The sequence below is a fragment of the Sander lucioperca genome, chromosome 2, assembly GCF_008315115.2.
Source record: "Sander lucioperca isolate FBNREF2018 chromosome 2, SLUC_FBN_1.2, whole genome shotgun sequence".
Classification (NCBI taxonomy): domain Eukaryota; kingdom Metazoa; phylum Chordata; class Actinopteri; order Perciformes; family Percidae; genus Sander; species Sander lucioperca.
The window spans coordinates 15,164,517-15,190,068 of record NC_050174.1 but is presented as its reverse complement, the minus strand read 5'-3'; the positions used below and the strand labels follow the sequence as shown (position 1 = coordinate 15,190,068).

The following is a 25,552-nucleotide window of genomic DNA, read 5'->3' as shown; positions in this document are numbered from 1 at the left end:
TGACTTCCGGTGTCACTGTGATTGAGTCTAACTTGACGCCGCTCTCTGTACACAGTAAAGCGTGGCTGCAGCGCCTCCCCCGACCTGAAAGAAGACAAGCTAGTCAGTCTATGGTCAGTCCTCCACTAACAGAACTGCGGAATTACAGCAGCCACACAGACCGTTGCTCCACATTTGTAGCTTGAAGTTGAGGTAACACGAAGGCCTTCCTTATTGATCACTCTTTTGAGTAGCTTATCGACTGCAGCTAAAAATAGCTAACGACAACAGTCACAAGTTGCTAGTTAAGTTAATGTTAGCAAGTGGCGTGGTTTGACAGCTAGCGCTAACTAGCTAGTCTCATTGGTATTCGACGTCAGTTTCAAAACAAAGCCCGCAAAACCGAGAAGTTGAGACTCACCTCCAGAATAGCTTGCTTCAAAACAAGCTAGCTGGGTTTGTCAACCGACGGAAGATTAATTACGCTATTCAGATAATGTTTGATACGCTCAGTTAATGCCTAGCTAGCTAATTAACGGTAACATATTTCCCTGACGTGAAGGCTAAGTTTAAGAAGCTGTCAGCAGGTTTGGCTGTGACGCGTTTGAATTTATAACTAATTCAGCAGCTAGCAGGCAGCTACGTGGTTCTGTCAATAAAATTAGGTTCAAGTTGTCTTTAAAGCTTGGATTTAAATGTCCGAAAAGAGTTCGTCGTCCGGTTCCGAAGAGGATGTGGACCCGGAATCCGGGCAGCCTGTGGAGCTCGGAGGCGTCTTAAGCAAGGTAGGTAACATTAAACCAGTTTGAATGTTACAATGTTTTATGCTACAGAAATAACTTCTTGTTTAGGTGCCTTGATCACACACTACTAGTCTGAAAGCAGGGTGAGCATTAATGAGCTGCAACAGCTGAATTAATTCCTGCATAACGTTACACATCGTCCAGGCATAGCTAGTTCAACTGTTTTCTTGTACATCTTGTGTGTGTTTACAGTGGACTAATTACATCCACGGGTGGCAGGACCGATGGGTCGTGTTGAAAAACAATACTTTGAGCTACTACAAGTCGGAGGATGAACGGGAATACGGCTGCAGGGGGTCTTTGTGCCTCAGCAAGGCTGTTATCACAGTAAGTGTAACATCACTCTGCTGCTGTCCTTTACTCAAAGAGAAATCCGAATCTAGCACCTGTCCCAACATTTCAGGATAGGGCTCATAAGATGGGCGACCATGAAAGGTTTCATTTTCTGCATCAGTACTCTTGGAGTAGGGTTACCTTTCTGGCAGGTCTCAATGTTTTGATCCTGTCCACCCTGTCATTAGCATGGAGTTGAACTTTAATTCCTCCAATCCATGTTGTCAAAGATAGAAAGGTAAACATTAACTAGTAATGAGGTTGTTAGCAGACCGAGGTATTCTTGCTCAGGCAATATTTTGATAACACTCTCATGCCTATTCCTCCATGGCAGTTATGGCACCAGCTATTTGAAATTAATGTCCCCTACTGTTAAAAAGATAGCTTTGACCACATACTATAGAGATCAGACCTGTATTCTCCCGATGCAGGCCCTATTGTTGGTGAGATAAGTTAAAACCCCACACCCTGGTTAAATATTCACTGTTCTCTCTCAGCATACCGTTATCAAGTACAGAGGCCAAACAAATGGTTTTACTGTGATTTGTGCAATAGGATTATATGACTCAAAACTGGATTAAAACCACAACACAAAAGATTACAGATAGTTGAGCATTATGCCAATTCTTGTTTGTGCAGACCTGAATGGAATTCCACAAGACATTCAGAGCGTTTTGTAATTGTGTTATAGCAGGCTAACTACAGTAAGAGTTTAATCACACATGCTCACTAATAATTAGAGTAGTATGACCCACACTGTCACTTCTTACTGCCTCTCCCCTCTTCCTAAATAAAGCCAGTGCTGTCTACAGAGACCGTGGTATGAGGACTCAGGAATGCAGAAACATGCCCCTGCTTCTCTTCTTGCCTAATATCAGCCTGTTACACACCGTGTGTCTGCAAACACACCAGACTGTCCTCATACAGAAGCAAACTGTGCAGGAAATATTGATGTCTGGAAATTCCTATCATAGGCCCAGATACATTATCAAAAGTTTGCATCAGATTAAGCTCTTGTCAGTGCATTGGTGTTTTCCTGTCAGTTATATATTTTTGTACAAAGCAAACTTGTGTTAAATATTCCCTTGTCGACGGTCTATACTCCAGGAGGGGTGTCAGGCAATAAGAAGTGTTAAAAATGATTGCAATTAAATACAAACAGGTTCCTAACACACTAGTGTAAAGGCAACCATAGAAGAAAAACCTCGGATCTTAGATGCCTCTTTTGTGAGGAGGTAATCAGTGTTTAAATGATAATCTTCTCTTTTCTAACACTGAAGATGCCACAGTCCTATACACACACAAAAAGCCATTGCAGCAAGGATATTCAGTAGTGCTTAAAAAAGGAGATTGTTTCCAGGCAGAAAGAAAGATATAAACTGGGTTGTAAAGCAGAGATTTATGGTCCGTGTCTGATACAGCACAGTACGATAGACTGGAATTCTCTAACCAGTAATAGCATCATGGCCGGATGCACTTGAGCTTACTATTGCACACCCCTCCTTTATGCTGAAAATTAAGAAGCTGGAGGGCATTTCTGATCTTACCTCTGTCCCTGAGGGGAAACCTTTGCTCTGAGTTTGTCTTTGACTGTAATAGAAAGCATTTAAGGGTCAAAGAAAACCACTCAACCCTGTCAGCATCCCAGATATGCAGCTTATGATATGTATTATTAGTGTTAAAGTGTAAAGACGGTGTGTTCAGAGCTGGAGTGTATGTTGCTGTTGTCCGTGGCAGTGAAGAAACCAGCACGTGAGCGTCATTCAGCAAATCTAATCAAACTTGAGCAACATGATGTTATGTCAGCTGACAGAGCAGCTGTAGTCTTGGTTCTAGTAAGGAGAAAAACGGGAAAGAGATTTGAGTCAACTGTGTCGTATTTGTTATTAGCAGCCTTTGCAGAACAGAGCTCTCTTCAGCTGAGTGCAGTGGTCAAATTCCAATCTCAGAGGAAACGGGAATTCTTTGGTGCACGTGTTTGGGTGCCTAGTGGTTGGAGCTGGGTGGGGTGCATTGTAGAACGGGGGAGTGAAATAGTTGAAAGATTTGGCCTAATAGTCGAAGGAAAAGTCATGATGACCCAGGTTCAGGCGAAGGCATGCTGAAAGAATATCTGTTTTTGCACAGCTCTGCTGCAGTCGTTTAGGGTTGCGCCTGCAGACTTAAGACATCAGTTTCTAATTAAAATTCCTGTTTATTGTGTGGCAGAGTCTTTTCTATGACTGATGGAATCCATGTGTGTCCAGAATGTGTCATCGCTAGTCCGTCAGTGTCATAAACAGACTTCACAGGCATTATAGTGGGATTTTGCTCTGCTCCCTCAAATATTTGATTGAAGTAGGGGGAAATGTTACAGTGAGATTTTGTATTTTGGTTTCAAATACAGATATTTAATTGTGGTGATTGTATTTCCTGACGTGATACGTGTGCTCTGCCTAATAATAAGCTCTCTCTCTTCTCTCTTTGTAGCCCCATGAGTTTGATGAGTGTCGTTTTGACATCAGCGTGAACGACAGTGTTTGGTACCTCAGAGCTGAAGATCCCGAGCACAGGCTCCAGTGGATTGAGTCAATAGAGCTGCACAAGGTGAGTGGAACGACTTTTTCTCTTTCTTCATCTGGATCTTTCTCGCCGGCTTCTTTTTACACCTTGTGATAAAGTTATTCATGGGAATTTTGCCGAAATGCAAGCAAGTCAGTTGCATTACCCTGATAAATAAATGAATACTAGAGATGCTCAGTGTGTGCCTGAATCCAGTTCCGGTTGTGCTTAGGGATTTGTTTAATTTGCATGGTGTTTGTCAAGCATGAGAACAAATGTTCTTATTCCATATCGTGTCAGTTCCTTAGGCTATAATAAAGATTTGATTATTTTTTTACCTTATCGCCCACTGAACAGTGCTTTACTGCACTGCTCTCAGGTATTTAGGTTCAATTTTGGGTCGTGGTGGTTTTCAGAACAGACGGTTATCTGTTTTGTTCAGTGAGCTGGGTGTGGCAGGACAGGGATTTGGACACGCGCACACACACACACACACACACACACAGGCCTTCACCCCGGGTATGTGAGGAATCTGTGGAATGAGGGGTTGAGGTGGGGGTATCCCCTGTTATCAGATGCCAGGCAGCTGCTCACTCTGCAATGACATCAAGTTAACATAAACGTGCATCAAGTGTGTAAAGCACATATATGTTGTCATGGCTTACGAGTGAAGTGCTGTGCAACATGTAATGCCTTGATCTGTCCAAAACCAGCTGTTACAGCTAGTTTAGTTTGAGTTTGTATGCTCTAAATATTAATAATCCATTTGTTTAGTTTTATTTAGTTTTCATTGATATGCTTATACAGTGTTCTGCTCCACAGACGGTACATAAACTTGGTTAATATCAGCCAGTGTGTTTGTACTACAGTTAAATTTTGTGAATTACAGTTCTATACTGTGTGTAATCTGGGTCTTTTGGTGGAAAAAAAAAAAAAAACGGTCTAAAAAATTAGGGCATTTACAAAAGATTTGCGCCACAGAAGAGTAATTAGTGCAACAAGTTGCTGTTTTTTCATATGAAATGAGCCCAAATTAAAATGCATACATTAATTACCACCTTGTGCCAAGTTCAAAGGTTATTATAGTTTTGCATTTTTCATTAGTTTTTATTTTTATTTCGTTTTGACTTTTTGTTTTCAAATTCAGTTTAGTTTTAATTAGTTTTTAAAGCGGGTTTGCTAGTTTAGTTTAGTTTTTATTTTTTGAAAATGCTTAGTTTTAGTTTAGTTTTTATAAGTTTTAGTCTTTTTTGTAATATGGGTTATTTGTTGGGGGATTCAAAAAGGTCAGAAAAAGTATTGTGTAATAATAACTCAACAGAAACATCATACAATTGTAAAAGACAAAAACAGTCTACACAAGACGCCGCAGTAAGTGCAAAATGTGTAAGCGACGTGTTCCAGGAAAAAACCTAAATAGCCAACAGACTAAAGAAGACATGAACAGGTGTTTTGAACTTTGGTTCAAGTGAAGTGGCGAACTTTTTGAAGTCAATCGACTCACACAGTTGTGTAGACGTCCCAGTATCAATACACATATTAACCCACGCTTCCTCCCGCTTTTGGTGTTCCTGCGTATGTACTAACAAGCAGCTATGGGTCGCCGGTGAAAGCCCTCCTCTAGTGTTCTCTGTCCTACGGTTGTCTCCGTCATGCTGCCTGGCCCTGTATCCATACATCCATGCCCGTAACGTTACCGGGGTTAGCTTCTGTTTCGGGGAAAGGGGGCTTTGCGTTCTCCTTTACCTTGTTAAGGTAAGCTAGGTTAGCCTCCTAGCTTGTGTGCACTTCTCAAATGTACTTTCAAATTCGTGGGATTTTTCCCTTTAATAAATTGTCCACATATTTTACCACCTTCCACTGCAAGGCACTTGCTTTTATCTGACAGTCATAATCAAATAGGTCTCTGCCGCTTTCTTCCGACTTTCGGTACCGCCATGATGCCAGGCGAGGGTCATGGACTATGTTGTGTTCAATTTGACGTGGAATGTCGGAATTTCTGGGTTCCCAGTTGGAAACTATTAATACATGTCTATGGGAAATGTCATGGTCGGAAAGATGTAACATTATTTGCTCTATGAAAGACATTAACAAAGACGAAAACCTAAGGACATTTACTCGATAATTTAATTTTATTTTAGTTAGTTTTGCAAACAGACAGTTTTAGTTTAGTTGTAGTTTTTTTGTAATGCCTCATTTTTATTTTTATTTCAGTTAACGACAATGTTTTTTCCCACCTAGTTTTCGTTATTTTGTTTGTTTTCGTTAACGATTATAACCTTGGTGCCAACATGAGTAAATCAAAAGCATACTATTGCTATTATCAGTGCGTTTATATTAGGGGTGGTACGGTTCACAAAATCCACGGTTCGTTTCGTATCACGGTTGTAGGGTTGCGGTTTTCGGTTCTGTACGGTTCTTGTTATTTTTTCTTTTAATCTTTAACATTCCAGAAATATACTTCAGCATTTGATATATAGCTAAAATTAGCATATTGAATGCATGTTGCACAATACATGCACACAGTGGCAGTTCTATTGTTTATTTCCGCTGTCATCATAGGTAACATGAAATCCAAAATGTTCCCACACACCAGACTATATACGACGCTGGCGCATCCTCCAACTCCGGGCAGCCTTCCTCATCTCTCCCACTTGACATTTCTGCAGGTGACGTGACCTGCAGCACTCCACACACCTGAGGAGCGGTCGGCTCGCCGCTTCTCAAAATCTGACGAAAATCTTTTAAACTGACCTTTGTCGATCAAAAAAGCAGACAGATTCAGCAACTGTATGGCCTATTTCTCGCTTAAAATGTTTTCAGAAACACTTTTCGGTGAACTATTTTCGTAAAATACGAGATCGTATTCAGAACGAGACGCCATTAAAGTCTGTTTTGAAATTCGGGAGCAGCAAGAACCACGTGACGCGTTCGTCCAATCAGCTGCCATGTGTTGTGTTCGTCACGTTCATCCCCCTCGTCGTTTCCAGTAAGCGCTTTAACATAGGTGTCGAAAGTGGGCACTACAGCAGTAAGTGATTAGTGCACATTAACAGTGTACTGACGAACCGTGCGACGCACACACGCTCCGAACCAAGACAAGCAAACCGAGCGGTTCGGATGTTTTTTCATGAACCGTACCACCCCTAGTTTATATGTAACTGCGCTATTAGTGTGTGAGTGTATTTTACAGATGGAAATGGAAATTAAAGGAATTGATTGGAAATTAAATAATGGCTTAATAATTAGGATATTTACCTAAACTGGTAAATATAAAATACATTTTTCAAAACCTTGGTAGCAGTTTTTGCCCTTTGCCCCCACTTAATTTCTGACACTGGGTGAACCTGTGTGAGAGAGACAAGTGACAAATGTATATTTTACCAGAGCACAATTAATGTGAATTATGTAATTTTCCTTGCTTGCGTTTGCCACAAGAAAACACTGTAGTTGAGAAATCACCGTAAGTGTGCCACCCTTAAAAAAAAAAAAAGAATCACTATCCTGTGAATTCTCATTAGGCCTGCTTCTCCACCAAATGGTGCTGTGGGTGGTTTTGTTAGTGCTACTGGGTGTTGGCAATTGAGTGTGAGCGACCGCAGGTCTCCAGTCCATTAACAACGGTGTGAGAGTATTTTAGGGTTATATCTGGATTGTGACCTACAGTAACCTCAGTAAGCCTAATGCAGCGCTACCTGCCTTACTCAGATTCTCCACTGGGTGCGTCTGTGCTCCTTTTCGGTTTTGTTCCATCCTTCGCCACGCGCCATACCACACCGGGAGCATCTCAGTGGCGGAGCGTCTTGCTGCCCGACTCGCAGATTTTATTGTCTCTACAAGTACTTTACAGAACAATAACGTGTTTATGGAGCTAGTATCTACCTTCCACTCCTGCAATAAACTCCATGCCTTCTCCTTTCTGGTGTTGTCCTTTTAAAAAAAAAAAAAAAAAAAAAAAAAAAAAAGATCTGTGATGTTGTATTGTGTTTTTCAACCTCCAAGATGAATCTCTGGTTGTCCGTGGTGTTGTAACGGAGACATAAACGATATTGGGGGGTGTCTTTTGGTAAATTGACTGGATAGTCTCGCTGTTTAACTTCCGGTCCGTCTGTCTGCGGCTCGTGTGAAAATAGACCTGGCATTCATTCTGGTTTACATTTTTTTCTCAAGAGGGAATGCAACCGTGAAGCAACCGTGAAATGTACCTTATTCCCAATGCTGAAAATAGGGCAAATGGCCTTTTTTTTAATTTAGATACAAATAGTGTAACACTTCACTTTTTAAAACTACTTTTTTTGTGCCAATTTTATACACTCATAATTTGCTAGAGCTGGGTTTATGTAATTATCTAACCACTATAATTTTGCTTTAATATGGGTCGGACTGGTCATGATTACTGCTTTTAAATGCCTTGTATAAGCCACTTTGCAACGGCAAATAACCACCACCATTGGCATATCAATATCACCAAATTAGGTTAGTTATTGTACAGGGGAAAAAAAAACTGTTTTTGTGCAGGTTCATTTATGTTTTTATGTGTGGGTGTGTGTTGGTGATGGAAAATGTTCTGCTAAGTGCTGGGACATTAAGTGCAGCTCTTGATGAATAATGCATTTTTTTTTTTTTTTTTTTTTTTGTAATCGCCCGTTCTCACAGCAACAAAAATCAAGAGGGACACAAAACTCTCGATCATACTGAGAAGACTATTCCATTCTGTAAGATTTAGAGGGGAGATAGGGGAGGGGATGGAAAAAAAGCGCTGTATTTGTAGTTTTTCCGCCACTTCTTCAGGCTGGTTGTTGGCACAGTCAGAACACTATTGGTCCAGATCAGGCTTCACAATCATCAGTAAATATCAGTTATCAGAATAAGAAAGGATAAAAGTAGAGTCAGGCAGAAGATCCAGACATATGTTGGTCTCTCTCTCTCTCTCTCTCTCTCTCTCTCTCTCTCTCTCTCTCTGTTATGCATATATGCATGCACTCTTCATTTTTATCCCTCTCTTGCTCTGTCTCTTACATTCAAACACACACAGTCACGGTTGCTTGCTCAGTGATGGATGCTGGACATAAACATGGACAAGATAAAAAGGTTTCGCATATCAGGGTGTGTGGTCTGTTGATATATGTACGCAGCAGAGTGGAGTGCATGTACGTGTGTCTTTGAGTCCATTTGTGTGTCTGCGGAAGACCTGACTGAGAGCAGACCTGCTTCACTCTGCCGAGGCATTTCAAGACTCGTCTTATTGGCTCAGTCCGTCTCTTCTGCTTCATGGAGCAGCTAGTGTCTGCCACTCCCCTGACCGCTATGAAGAAAATGACTTTTTCCTCTTCCTCCTTTACCTCTCTTAAAGCTGCTTTCTTTTACTTGATGAGCTAAGCTGAGTCTATATGGCTTTTTTTCTCCACCTCTTTGTTCCTCAGTGAGGTGTGTCTAGACAAACAGGAATACTGGATTTAAGCCTCTGAATGGTCAGAAGAGTGGGAGTGTTGAGGCAGCCTCCTGGCCATGTTGGGGCCAGCAAACCGTCGGGACTGCAGCAGTGTCCTGCTCTGCTTTGGGTGTTGGAATGGCCGAATGGTGGGCTTATAGCATGTTGGCATACTGCCTGCTTAATGTCACTCATCACTGAAGTCTTTAGTTAGTATGTCAGTCAGGGTTGTGATATGAATGATAGGCATGGCTCATCTTTGCCTTCCTCCAAACAGTGCACTGCATACATTATTATTTTCTATTTGCATGCATGCAGTTTTTGCATGGGCTATCTTGAGAATTGAACTCTACTGCAAGTCAGTCATTGAAAGACATCAGTCACTACATTTTTTTATTTAATTTCTTTAGAAATTAAGCTTATGCTGCATGGCTATGTGCTGGACTACCAGCATTTTTAACGATAATTTCCCAAACAGCAATATGCTCAGATGTGTAGAAGTACTCAGTCGTTGCTATGGTCACTTACTGTACACTCATCTCATTACCATCACAAAGCCGTGGGCACAAGATGCCATTTATTGTTTTGTTTATGAGTGGGTTTTTAATTTGCATGGCTGTGTCATGCAGCATTTGATGGCAGTCTCTGGAGTAGTCACAGATTGGTCTTCATGTTTCATCAGTGTATTGCTTTGCCCCCTGGTCTACGCCCACACCAGCAATACAATAATAATGATTTCAGTAGCCTGTGCAAAATGTCAATCGGATCAAAGGAATCCAATCCTTTTTGTGAAAAGGTAGCAAGCCTAATTTTTCATCCGTAGCACTTTTTGTCAAATGTTAATTTGCCCAACTGTCATTCTCAGCGGTTGAAATGTAGGCTGTTTGTTTGAGGACTTGATATGTTGTAGCAGGAAACGTAACTTATGGTAACACTGAGGATGATATCGTTTAAATCAGACTATTGTATGAGTGCATTAAGAAATAAAGTTCCTATTGCACTGTAGGTATTAAAAAAACAGTATTTGTTGGGCCGTTAGGGGTGACGCTGAGGCACTCTGCAGACTACAAGTCAGTGTCAACAATCATTGACCTCCATTTGAAATGAAAAAAATAACATGCCTGGCATGCAGCTCTGCCACTCAGAGTTGATTTAACATTTGCAGCTGGTAAATTGAAAATGTCATATTTAAAATTAAAATAAATAAAAATAAACTGCTTTGCAGCAATGTGACTGTTTTTAAATTAAGCCATAGTTTAGCGTATCTTTTGTAAAAACAATTGTGAATGTTGTTATGTTCAATTCTTTTTTGGAGTCGGTCAGGTAATATTTAGGGCTGGAGTTTTGTTGTATTATTGAATTTCATTTTATTGTACGATATTCATGGTATATTGTCCACTCCCTTTATGTGTGTTTAGTTTGATGAAATGAACCAAAATGGGTTTGTTCGAGCTTTGTAAATGCTTAAATGTGTCACTTTAATCTTAATATCACCGCAAATCTAGGATTGTATGAATGTAAACATACCCTTTAACAGCAAATATTGACACATTATTTTCTGTTAGCCTGGAGTCCGTTTCAGAAAGCAGGTTTAGTGAAAACTCTGAGTTTGTTAACCCTGAGATGAGGGAAACTCTGGGTTTTCTGTTTCAGAAAGGGAGGATAATCAAACCTGAGAGGGGGGGGGGTAAATCCAGCCCGTTTCAGAAAGAGAGGGAACTTAACCTCAGAGTCAGTTACTATGGTAACTAAGCCTGTAAACCTAACCTGGTCAGGAGCAGGTTTTCTTCAATAAACCTCGAGTTTCTCTCAGTCTCCTCCCTCTGACACAGCGCTCTTTCATTTCCTCATTCATTCATTCAGTCTGTATCAGGTGCATTTTAGCGAAGTTTGTTATCGGCATGAATAAAAAAACGGGGTTGGTTTATTAACCGTGTTAGGCAGACTATAAAACTTTTTTTTTTTTCTCAAAACATGGCATTTCCTTTTGTCGAAGATCCCGTTGATGAAAAAGCTGTATTACTTCGCAGGGAGTTAAACATACATCGGGAGATGATATTGAGGCCCCGACGTATTTTCTTTTCCAGATACTAGCCTACCTGTTTGAGCGTATTGTTTTTCTTCCCAGTCTATCAGTTATGTAGCCTACATAACCGTATCCGTCCTCATATCACTAACGTCAAACATCGTGGACATGCTCTACATCCCAGCACATTCTTTGTGTCGCATTACGTTTCTTTTGCAAACGGCAGTTTTCTTTACAACATTGGTGATGCGGAGCATATTAGTAAAGCCACTGTAGCAAAGCTCCGTCAGAAGAGTGTGACTCACTCTGAAACGTTTTTTTAAACGTTTGTGTAGTGTTCCCTGGACACAAACCAGTAAGAGCCATTAAAAAGGAGTTCCACAGTATTGCAGGTGAATGATGTAAACCCTTTGAAATAAAAGATTATGAATTATAATTCTATTAATGATGGTGCTGCAGCCTCAGAATGGAAGTAGTAGGCCTAGGACTTTTTCGCCCGCAGGATTGCACCTAAATGAAATAGATTATAGGTTCAATACCATTTCACCAGTAATATTATACTTATGATTTAAATTAGGGCTGTCAAAATAACGCGTAAATTTCGATTAATTAATCTGAGAAAAAATAACGTGTTAAAAAAAATAGCTCAGATTAATCCATTCCAGCCGTTCTAGCCACCATTGGACTGTAAAATGAAGGAGGGAGACGAGAATGTGCTGCCTGGATCATTAACTGGAACATTTACTTGTAAAAATCTTCTTCCTGCCAACCCTGGCTACCGAAATCTGGTGCCACTGATATGTCTGAACTTCTCTCTGGTGCTCTGAAGACGATACAGACAACACAAACACAGCTGCATGTGACGCTAGTTTACACTATACAGCAGCTAACGTTAGCATACCGCTAGCTAGTTAACACTATACTCGACAGCAGCTAACTGGAGTAGTAGCTGGATTAAAAACGGTTAAAATGCTGACAGCTAACACTAAACGGTGTAAAGTTTGACTGTGTTTTAGCCGTCGGAAAAACAACACAGACGGTGCGTTCAATGAAACTGGTAAACTACAGCCTTGTGGTGCATTTGAAGTTATTGTAAATGTCCTTTTCCCACCTGGTGGTTGTTTTTGTCATTCAACAGCAATTTACGAGTGAAATAAGTTATTGTTATTATTGTTATACATTATTATTAAATCATTTAATTTTGACCATATGGCCTTAGCAATAAACAAGCCGTTCTTTAATGTCACCGACTGTTGTTTAGTACCCTTTTTTTTTCTTTTCTTTTTTTACTTTCTTAAAAAGTATCGGTTCAGGCACCGTTAATTATGTATGCGATTAATTTTGATTAATTAATTAGAGTATGTCATTAATTAGATTAATTTTTTTAATCGATTGACAGCCCTAATTTAAATATGATATTAATACACCATATTGGAACTTTTTGCAAACCATATTGCAACAATTTTATCCCACGCAAATTCTCTCTCTTTTGCAGCAGCTGCTGTGTTGCTTTTTTAACTAAATATATGTTCAAACTCGCTGTATGCGCGCATGAGTATTTCCGCCGCCCAGTTTGTTTGTGGTTGTTACCATGGTGAATCGTAGTATCATGGCTCCATTCATGCTGCCTTTTTATAGTGGTGGTGCACGCGCTTAACTCTGAGTCACCTACTCTGAGTTGATTGAACTCAAATCAGCTGTTCTGGAACCGAAAACTCAGAGTTTCCCATCTCAGGGTAAATCAACTCAGAGTTCAGGGTTAGACTCCGAGTTTGTTAAACCTCCTTCCTGAAACGGACCCCTGGTCTGGAACAGTCTGCCACTCTCTGTTTAACCAGTGTTCAGTGTCAAATCTAATTCTAAATCAATTCAATTTGTCACCCTGTGGTAGTCATTGTAAGCTCCTCTGGCAGAGGACTGTATGTATACGTTTGTCACCTGATTTTCACCTCCGTTTGCTCACTGCACTCAAGAAATACCTCTGCATGCCGATAAGTAAACAGGAATAGCTTACAGTCCCTTTTTAGTTTAATAATCAAGAGGAAACTACACACAAAGGCCACGGCCAAACCTCAGCATAACCAATATTTGGAACCGATATGCATTTACAGTGAAAATGAAAATCTTTAAGTCAAAATTAAGATTTTAGAATGTTAACAAAATCCAACACAACACTTTGTTTAGATGCTCTAAGCAGTTATTTAATAAATTAGAAACTTTCAACATAATACAAAGTAAAAAGATCGTCAGATAGTGTTGTGGGCGGGACATTAAGTCAGACTCAGTGGTGAGTGAAACCGAAGCAGAGGGACAGACACAGAGCTGTAGCGGTTCTTTAACTTTATCGGTTATCAGGCAAATAAAACGCTGATACAGATAATCTGCAAACTGCCCAAAAAACGGCCCTTATCCCGACTCATTTTTTACAGATCTGTCGATTAAACCAACTAATCGATTAGTCGACAAAATAATGTGAGTGTTAGACGACTAAGCATTTCTTTAGTCGAGGACAGCCCTATAAAACATAACGCAAGCAAGTTAGGATCCTGATTCATACGTAAAAGAATTTCAGACTTTAGCCTGTCGCACTAGCTCCTCATTACTGTTTCTACTGGTTGAGTAAAGGTATGAACTTAAGCACGGGATTCTAATGTTAGGTCATGAATTTGCTGTCTCTCTATAATGTAGTGGATAACAGTCAACAGCTGCAACAAACAAGAATATTTTGCTTTGTTTGGTTTGGTTTGCATTCCCTTACACTATGTATAATAAAAGTATGTCACTTTCCTGGCAAGCCCAGGCATCACCCAGTCATAAGTTGGCTGTTAAATGGATCAAATGCAGTCACTGCCACTCCCTCCCTCCCTCCCTAATGCCAGGCCATACAGTAGATCGGTTTTATAAAACCATGTACAGTTTGCTGTGTATATACTAAAAGCTACAACTGTATTTTCCTCCAGAAAGTCGCAATCAAGCCTAGATCTCTCAACTCTGGGATACAGTGTAATTTATTTCCACTGTTCCTCAACCACCTAGTATCAGGTCTATTGGCAGGGTTGATTGCTCATGTGTCTATTTGTCAGCCCCAGTCCCTTTAGCAGTCTGCTAAAGGACAAACAGTCTGTTTGTCTATGTAGGTGTAGGCCCTGCTCTGGTCGAGCTCAGCATTACTCAGTGCTGCTGACTGCAAGAATTGATCTCTCTCTGTCTCTGTCCTGTTTTTGTATGATCTACAGACTCTTATTGTATTGAGATTGTTTAATGTGTTTTGTTCACACACTGATCTGATGTTTCTTTTCCTTTCTTATCATCCATATCATACTGTCTCCTTCCCTCATTTTTCTCTCTTTTTCCTTTGATCCCTCTCCCTCTGGATTTCAGGCAGAGTCTGGTTATGGTTCAGAAACCAGTCTCAGGCGTCATGGTTCCATGTTGTCTCTCACATCAGCAGCCAGTGCCTTGTCTGCCACATCCACATCCTCCTTCAAGGTAAAAAAAATGATCGCCTGAGAGTTTGACGATGTTTGGCCCTATCGGATCATGTCAAATTCTCAGTCCCTCGATGCCCTCTCTGAAATAGTTCCATCTACACACATTTAAACTTTGGCCACATATACAAAAGCACCTTCTGAAAATACAAGCTAAAGGCTAGATCTGTAGTTGTAAGAAATTGTTTTGTACTTACTTGTTGTTAGGGCCTTTCCTTTTGGTTAAAACCGAGAAGTGACATCAATCGTCTTTCCCCTGACAGCTCTTGATTGTGTCTCTTTATTTCTGTTTCTCTCTGTTCAGAAAGGGCACAGGTTGCGTGAGAAGCTAGCAGAAATGGAAACCTTCCGGGACATTCTGTGCAGACAAGTGGACACCCTGCAGAAATACTTTGACACCTGTGCGGACGTTGTCTCCAAAGATGAATTTCAGAGAGACAAAGGTAACCTGTCCCATAAATACACCTTTATGGAGCTTATATTGTGTCAGAGATTCATTTTAAATAGGTTAGATTTGAATTAATAATTTCATTAATTGGTTCAGTTTTACCAATTAATTTAAAGATGGGGCTTGACTTGGTTCATGCAGTGTGAGAGTTGAAGGAGAGTTGTTGGTAAGACTCATTAGGAATGGAAACACAAATCAATATCCACTTACAATGCACTTTGTTGGCAGTCTTCAAAATCACTTTCATATTAAACTTGCTCTATAATGTAGGTTAAACTAACATGAAGTTTAATCCAGGGTTTCCGCGGGTCATTAAAAAGCATGAAAAGTAATTAAATAGATTTTGTGAAAATTCAGGCATGAACTGGCATGAAAAAGCATGAACTTCGATGTTCAAAGGCATTAAAAATTATGTAAACTTGATGGAATAAAAACATTGTTTTTCACAATTTATTTTGATTATATAAACATCTAAATCTAATTTTGATCGGAAGTATAGTGTAATGGTTGACAGGCGGAACCTTTTAATTGGCTGTGTTTTTACGGCTGGTGCACAAAGTCGCAACACCGGATGCTAGTAATGCAACGTGCGGTGAGTGTGAGTCTACTGTCTATGGTGTGAGTGAGTGTACGCTGTGGCGAAAGAACGGAGGAAAATGCAAGTTTCAGCAGAAGTGGTTGGAGGATGAACTATTCAGAACCTGGTTAAAGCCCGTCGACGGTAATGGCTCCCCATGGGTGGATTTTGGGTGGGTGGGTGTGGTGGGGAGGACAGAGGGTATTCCCCCTTAGAAACCAAAGTCTGGCTACACCCTGTTTCAATACCAGCTTTCAGTTCAGATGACGGTGCTTACTTGAAGTTAGTCTAACTTTTGCGACTGGTTGACATGATTTTGGCGAATTTGCCTACTGCCGTAAGCAGGATAGGTTCATTACTTTTAATTATCGGTGCATGTTGTTTTGAGATCCGCGGGGCAGAGACGCGAGCTGCTCAGTGAACAGTGTTTTAAATATTTGTATTTCTGTTGTGTTCCTATTTTGTGAAGCACTTTGTGTTGTGTTTAATGACTGTAAACCGTCCTGTGAGCCATCTGACAGTTAAATTTGGATTTTCAAATATTAAAAATTGGCATTGTCAAATGCTTACAATTTGTGTGTGAAAGTATCTGCAGTTGGACATGGACATGGACATGGGCATGAAATTAGTTTAAAGTGGCATGAAAAAGGGCATGAAAAAGCATAAAATGAGATTTGCTGATACCTGCAGAAACCCTGTTAATCTGAATGATGCTTTTGCTAGAAATGTAGTATTGCGTGTTAAACAATTGTCCAATTAAGAAAAAGTATCAACTCTGGAGGTGTAGATATACCTGTTGAATAGGTTTGAACATGTTAAATTATAATCTATTATCTATATGTCCAGGTTTAGGTATTTATGCCATTTATAATTTGGTTAACTGGACAGATGGTAAATACAGATTGCTTTTGCTTTCTTACCAGTACTAGAGGAGGACGAAGATGAATTTCCTACCACTACAAGACCCAATGGCGAATATAATCACAACAACAATGGCAGCAAAGAGAAATGTAAGTTTACCTGCAGATGCAGACCATTGCTTTATTTGAAAATATCTGTGAAAAAAAAATATTTTGGTTGCTTGGCCTTAAAATAAAGCTAGAAAGTATATTTCTGAACAAGTCACAAGTTATTCCTTTGTTTCTGCCTGTGCCAGTGTGCCCCCCTGCCAGTCCCAAATGTATGAATGGAGTAGACTTCAAGGGTGAGGCCATCACCTTTAAGGCCACCACAGCAGGCATCCTCTCTACCTTGTCCCACTGCATCGAACTGATGGTTAAACAAGAGGACAGCTGGCAGAAGAGACTGGACAAGGTACGGTCTTGCGCTCTACATACAGTGATTCAAATAAATGTCACTCACAGTGTGCTAATAACATCATGAGTAGGTCCGGATTCTATCAGTTGTCCGACCCGCAAGCGCAAAAGATGGCAGTAGCACACTGTTGTACGACCACTGAAGTCAGCGGCAAGCCGTCTGCAGCAGGCTACCGGTGTCTATATGGAAATGGATACCTTCGCTATATATTAAACCAAAGTCTTCTTCATTTCCCTAGAGTCAACGACACAAGCGGATATCCTACAGGAACACCGTTGCAAATTGTGCAAGCCGTCTGTAGCGATCTACCGGCATCTATTTGGATATTAATACTGTGCCGTACCCTTACCACCTTGCCTTAATGGTAACGTCTGCTCTTGGAGTGTATTTCACCAGTGCTTCTGACCATGAGGTGACGCAACTATGTCATGGCAGGTGTATTGCTCTGGACCTAAGGAAGCGCAGCGTCGAGTGTGTAGTTGTTTGGATGAGCGGCTCTCGAGAAAGCTGCAACACTGTGGTGGCCGAGCAGTCGTCCCGTTCCGAAGAGGCCCGTTTTGAATGGGCATTGCACTAGTGTGAATAATGGGCAGTTTCCTTTTCCTTGTGGCGCTAATTGAGGAGCTAATTGCTGCCTTCCATTGTTTTTAAGGAGTTGGTTATTATTACCAAGAGTTTGGTGTTGGGCTCTGTCCTTCAGGTGATGAGGTTGTGGTTAAACACTGTCCAAATGTCTAGCAATGATTGTAGCATCTGAAAACAGTGGATGTTTTACTACAAGGTGATTTAATGGAGTTGGCTCTGAAACCAGAAGCGCAAATGCACTTGTTGCCTATAATGAGCTTTAACCCTTTTATTATTCAATAGTTTAGTTTTTTATCAGAGTGGTTGGAGTTCCCATATCACTCTTCCATTCATTGATTTTGCTTTATCTAGAGAGCTGTCTGTGTCTTTTAAAGGTGCGCTCTAAAGAGCACCTCATTGTTACATCCTGATCAGTTTAGTTGATGTTGTCAAACCAGTTTGTGTGTGTGTGTGTGTGTGTGTGTGTGTGTGTGTGTGTGTGTGTGTGTGTGTGTGTGTGTGTGTGTGTGTGTGTGGGCGTGCTGCCCAACCCTAAAACCTACAAAAGCCGGGAAATGCTTTCAGTTAGGCAGACTCCTCGAGTGAAACTACCTCAATCTTATCTGTGTTCGGTTATGTGTGTGAAGTTTAGCTGTGGATGTGGAGTAGGGAAATATAAATGGTTCAGAACACACTCTCAGAAGGAACAAAACAGGCCTGCTCTGACTCGTACAGACAGAGAGTGAATTAGAAAATGACTGCTAAGGCTTCATGGTGCAGTTTGTGGAAGCCTTCGCTACAAAAGAGGACAGAGCAGCACAAATACCAGACTCAGAGATGGATACCTCTACAGACCTGCAGCCTCTTCTTTAAAGTAGGTCTTGGTTTGCCTTTCTGTCTAGTAGTTACACACAGCTGACAGCAGGATCACCTCCTGTTGTTTTGTGACAAGCGTTATGTCCACACAATGGTGTACACTTTGTTTAGTTTCATTGTCTGGTTTCTCTCCAATTAAGTATTTTTGAGAGAACGCTATTGTTTTTAGTATGCTTGTAGCCACACTTGCTTTAGTTTGCTTGTTTTTTTTTCTTATTGCAGTGTGGATGAACTGTGTCTGGAATATTGAGTGGGTGGTTTCAGTCTACATAGTACATTGTATTGTATATTGATTCATTTGCTCTCACAGAGACACCAAATACATAGGCTGTTTTGCAATGTTTCAGTGCTTCATTGTGTCGTTCACTTGGGTGAAGTGTGTTTGTTAGCCTCTGGCAGGGACTGAGACATTAGGTAAAACCTGTTTGAGAGCGCACACAGCTGAATGAGGTGGTGGGTCTGCCCGATTGTTTTTGACCTCTCTTTTCTTCCCCTTTTGTTGTGACTTGTTATCTCCTGTAATCCGATGAAAGGAGCATTGTCACTGGGGCGGAGAGTTTTCTGACTCTATAACCCTTAATTCCGGATGTTTGTTTGTCTAAATGTGAAGGATCAGCAGATCTCTTTTTAAATGCAGCACAGATGTGTTAATGGCCGTTTCTATTTACATGCTGTCACTGTTATTAATTGTTTAATACAGTTGCTCCAGCAACACTTCACTGCTCTCTCTCTCTGTGTGTTCAGGAGCTCGAGAAGAGGAGGAGGGTAGAAGATGCCTACAAGTCTGCTATGTATGAAATGAAGAAAAAGTCACACTACGGAGGCCCAGACTACGAGGCGAGATGATATTACATATTAAAAAAAAAAAATAGATTAGAAACAGCTGGATGAACCACATCAGAATGATTTCCTGATTGTTCCTCATGTCTCCCAGCTTGTGCATTTTTATCATTCTGCACCTTTTTCAGGGCTGTTCTCACAGGATTCTTATATTGCTGACAACATTTACTTCCCACAGGAGGGGCCCAACAGTCTGATCAATGAGGATGAGTTCTTTGACGCGGTGGAAGCCGCACTGGACAGACAGGACAAGATAGAGGAGCAGGTGTGATGGACATCTAAACTCGCTCAATCAAAATGTCCTGTCCAGTTTGGATGCATAAAGCAATTACATATAGAGTCTAGAAGGCACATTGAATCTCTCCTGTCCCCGACTTTAGCATCTTTCTCTCTTGGAAACACATTTAAACAAATAAAAATGATCTGAAGCACAGTTGCATGTATACACAAGGATGTTGCCTTTCTCTGTCCCATCTTCTTAATCTTCTTCTGTCTCACCAAACTCCCCCTCAGTGCCAGTCAGAGAAGGTCAGGATACCTCGACGAACTCTGGTTCCTCCAGGAGACATCTACTCCACCATCGGTACACACCGATTTGCCACCAAGGTGCTCAACACATTTCTTAGTTTCTCTTTAATGTACATCTTGTTTCTGTTCCGCTTTGGTCTAATTTAAGGCTGCCGGTTGCTACTGTTTGCAATCTGTCATCATTCCTCCAGTCTACAGCGTGGTCATCTTACAACCAGTGTGTCCTGTCTATAAAGGTCTCCAACTGTAGCTTGTGTGCTTCTCGTAATGTGTCCATTCTTCACCTTAATCTGTTGCAGTCATTTAAGCGCTTACATAACAACTTCATATGAAATGCTACTTGAACAGGTTGTGATTGCGTACTTGTGACTGCTGCAGGGTGCCTTTTTTCTGTTTTGTTCCTTATTCCCTTCTGTTTCAATCTTCCTCTCTGCTGTACAGCCCCATAGCCCTTCTTCTTCCCTCTCCTCCGTTGAGCTTGTCAGTGCTTCAGATGACATTCACAGATTCAGCCCTCAGGTACCGTATTTGGTCAACAGCAAGCACCTGTATCTGCAGGGGGATGCAAACGCCTACTGCTTTGCACCGCAGAGCATGAGCAGATGCATGAGACTGTCTACTAACCAGCCTATCCAGCATTTCACAAATGTTTCTTATGCTTTGTGTAGCATGTTATAGTAGGTTTTTTACTCCAAAGTCTTTATAGTATTATTTGATGCACTAAGACAAAAAACCTGACTGGACAAAATTGAAGTTCCTGGAGGTTGTCTTCATCACAAAACGGTTGTCATCATACCACTGAAAGGAAAAATGGTAATGTAGTGCTGCATGACTGGAATCCAGTGAAAGCTCCTCTCCTCACATCACTCTGTCTTCCACAGCATGAACAGGCATGTCTGGCTATACGTTGTGTTCTTAATGCATTGTTGGGATGTTGAATAACACCCCCAAGCAGGATCAAGTGTTTTGTACTGTATGTGGCTAATGTGTTTGCTTAAAGAATTCCTAAGATTCTGAGAGGGGAAATAGTTTTAATGTTTTCCTTTCATGATCTTATCAAAAACCTCTGTAATAAAATACCAACACAGGTGCTAGGTGTGTTGATTGCTCCAGACTACAAATCATTAAACCTGAGCATAGCTTCCCTAATACAGTGTATTCTTCTCCCCAAACTGTGTCACTTTCTAACATTAATTTACTCAATACCTGTCCGTCTCTTAGGTGGAGGAGATGGTGCAGAATCATATGACTTACTCTCTCCAGGATGTGGGCGGAGATGCCAACTGGCAGCTGGTAATAGAAGAAGGAGAGATGAAGGTGAGTACAGAGCAGAGAATCTGCTTATGAATCATTTCCCTCGATTCCTAGCTGTGAATATTTGAGTGTTGCACTTTTTAAAAGGTACTGCGGTTGCAGTAGAAGCACTGGTGATACATTTATCAGCTAGCAGAGGTGAATCCTTCAAATAAGTAATCAGTACTTCATGAAAGGAAAAGAAATCAGCTCAAGTTATCAGTCACTGGTGGAATTAAGAGGATCCTTCAAGATATGTTTTGCGATGATTTTGGGTATACGTTTATTGTAAAGATATGACTTTCTATTTGTTTTGTCTAACGCTCTGCACATTGTGTGACAGGTGTACAGGAGAGAAGTCGAGGAGAACGGTATTGTGCTGGATCCTCTCAAAGCTACGCATTCTGTGAAGGGGGTGACAGGACACGAGGTCTGCCACTACTTCTGGGACACGGCTGTCCGAATGGACTGGGAGAGTAAGTCACTATTTCACAAGTCCCCATCATATCAACACTGTTTGACTTTCTCAGTTTGAATGCCATGACCCGAGCAAACTCTCCTTCCCTCCCTCAGCCACCATTGAGAATTTCAACGTTGTGGAAACGCTCTCCGATAATGCCGTTATTGTTTACCAGACTCACAAGGTAAATTGACTTCTTGGTGGTTTTTAGATGTTGCTGAAACACATTGCATATTTGAGCAGTGACTTTCTGCAGCCGGTTTGATTGCCAGCTGAATGCCTCTGGTTGTGTTTCAGAGAGTGTGGCCTGCCTCTCAGAGAGACGTGCTCTATCTGTCAGCCATCAGGAAGATCTTGGCAACAAACGAAAATGATCCTGACACATGGCTGGTCTGCAACTTCTCTGTTGACCACGACAATGCACTTGTAAGATTACTAACATTACACCTGTTACTATCATGCAATAAAGCGAGGACAATCTATGAGAACATCCCTTAGTCAAACAAGACTTTGTTGTGGGGCCCTTTTATCAGTAAATGGTAGAAAGAATAGTTTAAGACCTCTTAACCCTAGTTACTGTCAAATTAGCTACAGTGAGATTTGTGTGAGATTGTTTTCGTTTACATTTTTGTTTTACTTCCAGCCCACAAACCGGTGCGTTCGTGCCAAAATCAATGTTGCTATGATCTGCCAAACGCTGGTCAGCCCACCAGAGGGTGATAAAGAGATCAGCAGAGACAACATCCTTTGTAAGATCACCTACGTTGCCAATGGTAAGTGCCTCTCCAGCCGAATAAGGTTTTGATATCAGTGCATATGCCCTAGGCAAGATAACAAAGCCTCTCTATCATCATCAGTCTAGCTACAATCCTATAAGTACCTCAAAAAGATGATAAGCTGTTAAGCTGAGCCCTTAATCAATTTGGGTCAAAATGTTATTTCTTGTCTACAGACAGTCCATACTAATATAATTCAAACCTACTGAATTATCTAAACTACAGAGGCGAGATTAAAGAAAGCGTTAATGATATCGCTTAATACTAGACTACCTGATGTTCAGGCTAATGTACTGGCAAACTGGTAAAGATATATTGTGTTTTTGAATAACTGCCTAAGGCCAGCAGAAAAGACCTCAAGAGCTCAACTGTCCCATCAGCCTAAATAAATACGGCTTAAATGTTTACTTGAGGTGGCACATAACAAAGTTAGCTGGGTGGATGGTTTTGTTGACTTAGTGAGATCTGTTTTAACTGTCAAGAAATAGCCGCAGGTCACTTAAGGGCTTAAAAGAAAACAAGTGGATTTAGTAGATCTAGTGTATATGGACCTATATTGTAGCAATCGCTTGTGTCAAATTTTTTTTTCTAATGCTGTCAGAAATCTGCCTGTAGCTGGCTCGTGTTTTGTTGTTATTTGAATAATTATGCTACTGAGTTGCTATTGTTTGTATCACACCTTTTTAATTCAGAACAACCTTATTTTAGCCAATATATCTGCTAATTGGCCTTTGTACAGCTCTTAGCTGGCACAAGAGTTAGACTGTCTAAGTGCTTGTGTCTTTTGAATTGTCCGTCCAGACTTGCACAGCTTCTCCCCCTCCCCTGACTTCCTGTAGACGAGTTTATTGTAACATAAAGCAGTGCTGCGGAAGGAATCCTGAGCCAGTTTATTGTTAGAGAAGCCAGGCAGGTCATGGGAGTTCCTTTTAAAAAAAATAAAAAATAGCATTACATCCTCACCACTAGATGGCACCCTAGACCTCTGTTTGTGTACGACATATGTACACTGTTAACACTGTGGGTGTATGACTAATAGTTTTATCATAAATTAGCATGTACACACACTTTGCTGATGGTTTTGGTCTGTGTGGCTGCAGTAAACCCAGGAGGCTGGGCTCCAGCTTCAGTCCTCAGAGCAGTGGCCAAGAGAGAGTATCCCAAGTTCCTCAAGCGCTTCACCTCCTACGTGCAGGAGAAAACTGCTGGGAAGCCCATCCTCTTCTGAACGCAAAGAGGTAACCAGTAACCCAAACACATCTTGTTTTACAACAGAGAGAGCAACTAAACTGATAGGTAGAACATTCATTACACTGTAAATGGATGGTACATTATATCTATTGACTGGTGCTTTTTAAATGTCATTTTGAACCATGAGAAAGCCAGCAAATGTACAGAATATTATGTACAGTTATTATTTCAGTTTTGTTCATTTCCGGGATAATGACTTGTCATCTTCCTTTTTGTTTCAGGCTTGCAGAGGGCCAAGGTTGCCCACTGGAGAGACTACATTGTTCAGCCTGTAATCGGCTGTCAAAGACTACATGACCCATTTATTTGTTAGAATTAGAATGTTAAACTACTACAAACTACTACATGCAGGACACTATATCATCCAGGACATCCCATGGGACACCTGCTTGTAGAAGAGACTGGTTTTACAGCTTTAATCCATCAGTAGTTGTCATCCCAGCCACATTGTCATGGCTCAACACCACCTGTTGGTCATGGGTACATTTGGATGTAAATTCAAGTTTTTTCAGTGGTTTTTGAATTGTTGTTACCGATTATTTGCTTCTGTTTTTTGTAAATTGTTTTGTACATTTCTTATGATTACATACTTCTTGACTTTTCTTTTTGGGTTCGCTTTAATCACTAGTATTACAGCTACTTGTGTTGCTGCTGCTAAAGTAACTACCATGAGAGGGGAAGGTAGATATTGACAGGAAAAGGATTGATGAGGTGTGTATCTCCTCTTTCTTGCCTTCTCCTGTCCCTCTAGTGATGACTCTCTTTGCAGTTTGATGGGGGGCCAGAGCCTAAAGCTTTGAAATCTTTATATTTCTAGATTGTTATGAGGTAGCTTTCAGAGAGCACCAGAGACACAATGCATTGTACAGATTAAACGGAATACGTTTTCAGTTAGTTTATCAATGTGAGTAATGTGAATTGACTGTTAAATGCTTGAATTTGATTACAGTAATGGGCCAAGGAAACCTGGAGTGGGAGATAAAGAGCATTTGCTAAGTCTAAAGTCATATTGGGACAATATTTTCACACGGTTAAAGCGATAATCAATAATTAGATATCAATGATGTAGTTGACGGTGGTCAATAGATGCTAAGTTGCGGCCTATTGTCTTGAACCTCCACATAACGCACGGTTTCTGACTGATATTTCCAAATGGCCAGCCATAGTGTCTGATGTACAGATTCCTCTCCTTCAATGAGAGACAAGTGGATACATTTTGTGTCGGGTTTGTAAATTAGTCCCGCTGCTATTGTGCAGCATAAGGTAAAGTTGTAAAATGTAGAGTAGGATATCCTCTACACCCTAGACCTTTTTTAGTCATACTCTACATTACATTTCACATGCCACACTACAGTGCAGTGGCCTCCTGCCCTTTGACTGATAAACTACCCCCAGAATGCCTTAGACACCAGAATGAACCTTACCTTAAACTGTTCAGCCACCAGATGTGCATTTATCAACACTGAAAATAAGCAGGCGGGGGTGAGGAATGGGGGGTACAAAGGGTCAGCATTTCACATCATCTTACCTCAAGATTGGAATTTACCCTAGATTGTGTTTGATGGCATCAAAAGTTGGGAGTTTTGTAATCAGATCTGCATGGTTGAAATTTCACCATCAGATTTTCGGTCTAAGGGGTCAGAGGTTAGGAAGGATCTGGATAATTGTTTTGCTGATGATTACAAGAGCTAGATCTACGAGCAATGTCAGCGGAAGAATGCATTTAGTGTTTTTAATTTTGATATTTTGTCAGTAATTTACACACTTTGTATATTTCTAAGTTGTACATTAGAAGTGTTATTATTTGCACTAAATGTAATGCAATTTGACAATGTTCTGTAAATTAAAATTGTTACACAGAAGTAAGTGCTGTGTACTCTTTTAGTAGGACTGCTGGGAAAGAGGTGTGTATGTATATATGTGTGTGTGTATATATATATATATATATATATATATATATATATATATATATATATATAAAAATGAATAACTCCCACAATATGCGTACATACACAGCTGCA

At 40.7% G+C, this 25,552-nt stretch overlaps 1 protein-coding gene across 6 annotated transcripts; it reads left to right on the top strand.

Moving 5' to 3' along the window:
* The first annotated feature begins 10 nt into the window (after positions 1-10).
* LOC116056558 (ceramide transfer protein) lies at positions 11-25,393 on the top strand. 6 transcript variants are annotated; one of them, XM_031308706.2, is made up of 19 exons: positions 11-113; positions 664-764; positions 975-1,109; positions 3,585-3,701; positions 14,495-14,602; positions 14,906-15,044; positions 16,550-16,636; positions 16,783-16,940; positions 19,128-19,220; positions 19,402-19,488; positions 19,737-19,829; positions 20,193-20,270; positions 20,973-21,068; positions 21,388-21,520; positions 21,618-21,688; positions 21,802-21,930; positions 22,148-22,277; positions 23,381-23,518; positions 23,753-25,393. In XM_031308706.2, the coding sequence occupies exons 2-18, from the start codon at positions 675-677 to the stop codon at positions 23,506-23,508; spliced, it is 1,872 nt and encodes a 623-aa protein (XP_031164566.1). In that variant the 5' UTR covers positions 11-113; positions 664-674; the 3' UTR covers positions 23,509-23,518; positions 23,753-25,393. The 6 variants fall into 6 exon arrangements, with proteins under 6 accessions (XP_031164566.1, XP_031164567.1, XP_031164564.1 ...); XM_031308704.2 differs by having other exon boundaries at positions 51-192; XM_031308703.2 differs by having other exon boundaries at positions 51-192; positions 645-764.
* The last annotated feature ends 159 nt before the right edge of the window (positions 25,394-25,552 follow it).

Coding starts and splice junctions, on each gene's coding strand:
- LOC116056558 (XM_031308706.2), top strand. CDS start 675: ATGTCCGAAAAGAGTTCGTCGTCCGGTTCCGAAGAGGATGTGGACCCG. Junction 19,489..19,736: donor AGGACAAGATAGAGGAGCAG/GTGTGATGGACA, acceptor ACTCCCCCTCAG/TGCCAGTCAGAGAAGGTCAG. Junction 21,521..21,617: donor TGTCCGAATGGACTGGGAGA/GTAAGTCACTAT, acceptor TCCCTCCCTCAG/CCACCATTGAGAATTTCAAC.